Source organism: Trichoplax adhaerens, genomic scaffold (genome assembly GCF_000150275.1).
Source record: "Trichoplax adhaerens TRIADscaffold_6 genomic scaffold, whole genome shotgun sequence".
NCBI lineage: Eukaryota > Metazoa > Placozoa > Uniplacotomia > Trichoplacea > Trichoplacidae > Trichoplax > Trichoplax adhaerens.
In genome coordinates, this window is record NW_002060948.1 from 2,549,387 (window position 1) to 2,555,387 (window position 6,001).

Below are 6,001 nucleotides of genomic sequence, written 5' to 3' on the forward strand. Positions count from 1 at the left end.
CTTTTCCTACGCCATACTACCTGCATTTGCATTTCGACGTCAATTACAATTGTACATTGCAAGCTATGACATTTTAACGAAGAAAAAACTGTAAATGATGTAATTCTATAAGTAGTTAGATTCATTTAACTATTGGAGATTTTTGTTAGGAAATAACGTAGCCTTCCGTTTTTCGTGCCACCTTACTTTCCTCGAGAAATTACGATCATTGTCTTTTGTAAAGGACTTTTATAATGACAAAATTTTTAATTCACAAAACATTATACATTTGATAAGTCACTTAACTTTTATTTTATTTCTTATACCTACTACTTAGAAATGATAAATATCTAAATCAAGCCATTCGACTTAGGACTCTTAGTCCGGTCAAACTGTGTTCTTTTGGTAATAATGATTAATTACGACACAAAGTGATTTACTATCACAATTGTTAAAGATAATTCCTAACTTTCGAGACGAGTAACAATCCGAGACATCTATCAGCAGTGTTTCGTTTCTTAATATGACAATTTCTAGCAGTGATGAACTGCATTGATGCGAATAAAATATAATTTACATTAAATTTATCTACTATAAGGCTGATTACAAATAATAATAAATGGTTATAAAACTTGATATTTAGAAGATTGTACTATATATATAAATCTTGCAAGTGTATTTAGACACAGTATTCTTATTTGATATAAAATGACATAAAGCAAATATAATTGGTATACATTGCAAGCGATACATTTGTCTACAGGCCTGAAATACTGTAGCAACCGTTTCCGTTTTGAATGAGTTATAGTAGGAAGTGACTACCAATGCGTGTACTATAAAAATTCGTCATGTAAAGCAACATTACATTGTAAAACATTACTGATTGCATAGGTATTACTATAGTTTAGACTATTCGATAATATTATAAGCTGAGAGTACACTTAAGGAGGGAATATTTAATGAATGTATATTATAAAATTATTTCACGTATTATAATTTATCCTTTTCGTCACTTTGTTGGTCAAAGTAGCAAATACACATATTATCTTTACCAATGAGCGTAATACAACGTCCTTGAGGGTGCCATTCCAAAGACAGGACTTGAAAAGTAGCTATACAATAAATAATTTAGCTGTTTAGGTTGGTTGCTTAGTCTGCAATTGTTAAAAAGTTGTAAGAAATTATACATGATAAACTTCTGCTGATACCTTCACAAGGAATATCGACAGACATACATCCAGCTGGAGTCCATACATATATTTTATTATTGCCCGTACATAACGCTAATCTGGTTTCTATTGGGTCCCACGCAATCGCTGCAATTGTGCGACAGGGCCCGGTAAGAAATTATTTAATTTTGATATAGCACTTTCAATAAAGCATTTGAAGGAATAATAGTCTTTGAACTACCTTTCACAGCCGCAGCTTGTATTAGAACCACAGATAACGTAAGTTTCGCTACGCTGTAAAGCCAAACCACCTTGGGCATATTATCTTAAAGATGTTAATCACATAAGTATTCCCGTACGAAATATAACATTGTCTAATTTACATAAGTAAATTTATGACTCATTTATTATTACTACTAACCATTAATGGTCGCTAAGTATCTACTATCGGCACTGAAAACCATTACACCAACTCCTAGTTTAGGATCCGGTTTTTCAGGGTCTGGTATTACATTCGGAATATTGATTTTCTGGCTTTTATAAATTTCATCTACAAGAAAATTTTATTTTCCGCTTAATATTAGCTAGGGTTGAGTTACAGTACTTTTAAGCTTTAAATAATTCTCGGTTACGAAAATTTAAAATAATTTACATTTGCTTGGGATAGCAAACTTATTCGATACTGCTGGAGCAGATTGTAAGGGTTGGGATGCAAATGGTCGCTTTTCGGTTTCTTTATAAACTACCTAAATTACACAGTAAAAAATATCTACCTCAGATAATTTTATGGTCGGCGATACATATGCTGATAAAATAATAAAAGTAATTCTAAAGTTTTAAATAATTTTCCGTTAGTACCAAATATTTATAACTAACCACTTTCTCGGAATCAACCGATGTAGAATGTAAAAATCGAGCAACAGGTTTCCATGTTATATTGTTCAATAATCGAACCTATAGTACATGAACATCATAAGCTTTATTTCTATTTATACGTTGATGTTTGGGCTAATATTTATAACATCTTTTAGTCTGATTGAAGATTTCCATTGACGCTTGACATAAATTTACCATTTGATCATAACTACCAATAGAAAGGAATTGACCCGACGGCGACCAAGCTACTGATTTGATTCCTAAAGCGTTATCATAAGCTGAGTACGACATCAGTGGCCTTCCATCCAAAGAATAGAGGAGTACTTTGTACTATCACACCGAATGTTTCTTGGTTAGGTAAAATAGATTGTCGAACTGTGGTAATTGTTTATCTTACATCTAACACGGAATCCCAAACGCATAGAATATGCCCATTCGAGGACCAAGCCAGTCCAGCCATATCGTTGGTATCAATTTGAAAGTTCTAAAGACGTAATATTATGGATAAATTACGACAAAAGCTGCTAGTTACTACTGGTTATAAATTTATAACAATAAAGAGATATTTCGCATAGCAAAATTGAGATAAATTTGTGGAATGTCATCGATTTACTTTCAAAAGGTTCCAAGACTTGCAAGCTAATATGCTGATATGATCTTTACAATCACGGCGTTCAGCTAAAGCCATGTAGCAACCGTCCGAGGTAAAATTAATAGCTAGAATAATAATATACGTATAGTTAAAATAGTTATTCGCTTAACGCCAAAAAGCAATCACGTTTATAAATACATAACTGCCACATTTTTAGAGTGGCAAATGAGCGCAAATAGCTGTTTTCAATTCATTGAAAGTACGTTTCAAGAATTAAGATTAAATTTTTCTGTTTCCATTATAGAATGGATTAATAAACAACCTAAGGCATCTTACGGTAAATTGGTGTAATAATGTAACCAAAGCATGAATTACGATATAAGTCGCGAAACCATCACAGTATATTCATCAACATCAATACGAAATTTTAATGTAATATACTACTTCTAGAAGGTTATGATATAGAGAACTTAAACACGGGTGATGCTGTAGTTAAACCTTATATTCTTGTTATTTTAAAAAAAATACTTCAAAAAATTTTAAGATACAGCTTATGAATAGCAATGACATCGTTAAAAGAGATTACTTAATAGTAGCAACTATATCCTACAACCTTTCGGTATACTTTTTGGAAATTTCAGGTACGACACTGACTTATTGACTAATGACCAAACCGTTATACGAAGCTATGAAAAGAAAAAATTACTTCATCAGCAATATCTAACGTTGTAAACTGTAAATTTTGATCACAGGTAGTGACATTAATATATAGCCAATGGAGTATCGCTTTACATGTCAATAAGAGCATCCTTCAATTATCTAACCCTAAACCTACAGAGAATTCAGCAGTTGACAAGATGTGGCGAGAATCGGGACTAAATACAGCTGATTGCAAGCCAGCAGCACCTTCATCAATCTTGCAGGTCCATTCTGGTTGATTCAATGACCAGACCTTACATAGACAATCATTATGGCAAATAAGATTAATCCCACAATGAAATACAATTATTAATTGATACCTTCGCCGATACGCTCTACCACATACGTATTTCAATCGCTATTAAGAAATGTATAATATTATCTACACTTAATTATTAGGTATAGTACTGTACATATTGCATCCAAGCAATAGTTTGATAGTAAACATTATTCCACAGTTGATATTGCAAAATCAGAAGGCACTAGAAGGTAATTAATGTTACAGATATAGACTGAAGATCCACACGCGTTTTTATCTTAGTGATTGAGTAACTGTCTGGCGCAAATTACAGTACCTGTATAAGGGAACGCTTATACATTCCACATAATATCAGTTGAGAGTCAGGCGACCACTAAAATAAGTTGATATAAATTAGATTAATCAGCTGCTTATTAATTGTCCATGGAAATTGATTTATAATGAATTATAACAAGATCTTCACTGGATATTTTGTCCAATAATCACTTTATAGTGATAGCTATCTAAAAAATAGTTTCTTTTAATGTCTACGTAACTGCGCAAAGTTCCCGATTATAACATATTCGAAATCTTGGCAATAATAGAACATAACAATATAAAATTTGATAATAGCAATTACCTGTATATGTTCAATAACATCTAAGCAGGCAAATAAGTTACTAATCTGCAACTGTTGGCAGTCGCGGATTACTAATTTGTACTGCACACCATTAGCCTACAATTAGATGAATAAATGAGAATCGACATTAAGGGTTAGATCGGCTCTCGTAATACTTTTAAAATAAAGTAATATGGTACGTTACAGTTACTATCCTGGATTATTGTGCGTTGCTACAGTATTTGCAATAAAAGTCGTAATACTATATTTAAATATGTACCTATTTCATAACAGTACGTATATGGTAGGCTGATTGAATTATTTCAGGCATAATTTTAAGTAATGAGATCTTAATTAAATAAAGAGTCTAATTGAATATAGTAATATGCCCGTAATGCAGTATTACGAAGGTTTTGCAATATTTAATGAATACTGTATGTACATTGATGCAAAACTGATCAAACTGTTTACGTTCATAGGGGACTATCCTTTTCGGTAGATACATCGTTTCGTGTCACTACAACTACAGAAGCTATCCACAATTGCTAAGTCCTAAATTATAGTATCATTCTACCATTACACAATATATTGTGCGGTATACTATAGTATAACTGTTACGATGACTTCTGACTAAAAGAAGATCTTGCCCATTCCATTCGAATATCTACCCTCGTGATGCACTACTGCTCGTCTCTAAATCAATTACATACACGTATTATTATTGATTCAACCACTGAAAGAGGAACATTAAGCTATCAAGCATAAAAGTGTATATCATTAACAAGTGTAAGTCCGACTGGGCTTATTCTGTCTAAACACTACACGGATAACGAGGTAAGCCTTTAAAATACGTGAAACACGCACGTATTAAGAATGTACTACTTAAACTTAGCGAAAGCAACATCAATTAATCAATCCTTAATGATGCAGTTGAAGTAGCCTATTCGCGATCAAATCTGTTTTAATGAGTAAATTGATAGTGATATGTAATATAGAAGCAGCATGCATTCAGGATGAGGAATTTACCATTCGACAACAGGATCTGTAAGTACAGTGCAGTAAACAACAAATTACATTGGGCATTGTTGATGTTTTCCGCTCTATTTCTTCTTCAATTTTGGACCTCAATTCTGTTCGATATATCATCGAAACAAGTTTAAAATCAATTTCTATTCGGTATTTAAGGTATAGCAACTTACCACAAATTGTCCATTGGGAGAAAATTTGCAGAGTCCTCTATTCTGTTTAAATAATTCGGAGAAATTCATGCCGACTAATACTGTCTGCTTGGATTTTTCACCTCCTGCAGCCTATCAATTCAAGGTGGCGGTGACTGAGATCAATATTTCAATATACACTGGTACAGTAGATAGTCCAGTATTATACACTACCCTCGCTTATTGTACCAGGCTTGGCAGAGCTTATACATTGCAATATGGCGGCAATTTTAATTTTAAATTCCGCTATTACAGTGTACAGTACATAGTATTGTAATCCATGTACTGTACTGTATTGTACTGTATACAGTACGGTACACTGTAGAGGTAAGAAGGCTACTGTACTGTACTATATTAAGTCCGTCCTTTCCAGGCTTCCGGGCATAATTATTTATTATATTTATTTATTATTTAAATGACATAACTCTGTTTGAGATATCGACGTAAGACGCAAATGGTCAAGATTGTGTAATTTGAACATATAGCTTATCACTACTGCTAAGATGAAATTAAATTAATAATATTATAGACCACTAAAACCATAACCAATATTATACGCGTAAAAATAAATAAAGATTCTGATGGTCTACCATATACTGTACAGTACAGTGT

The 6,001-nt window shown here is 32.6% G+C and overlaps 1 protein-coding gene across 1 annotated transcript; it reads right to left on the bottom strand.

Moving 5' to 3' along the window:
• Positions 1-969: 969 nt before the first annotated feature.
• On the bottom strand, positions 970-5,440 carry TRIADDRAFT_63315 (uncharacterized protein; the record flags this gene model as incomplete). Its single annotated transcript, XM_002113658.1, has 15 exons — positions 970-1,091; positions 1,188-1,295; positions 1,390-1,473; positions 1,570-1,698; positions 1,801-1,894; positions 2,025-2,102; positions 2,144-2,156; positions 2,203-2,354; positions 2,422-2,508; positions 2,638-2,741; positions 3,227-3,302; positions 3,452-3,568; positions 3,891-3,947; positions 4,194-4,289; positions 5,372-5,440. 15 exons carry the CDS (start codon positions 5,438-5,440, stop codon positions 970-972), a joined length of 1,386 nt encoding a protein of 461 aa, XP_002113694.1.
• Positions 5,441-6,001: the final 561 nt, after the last annotated feature.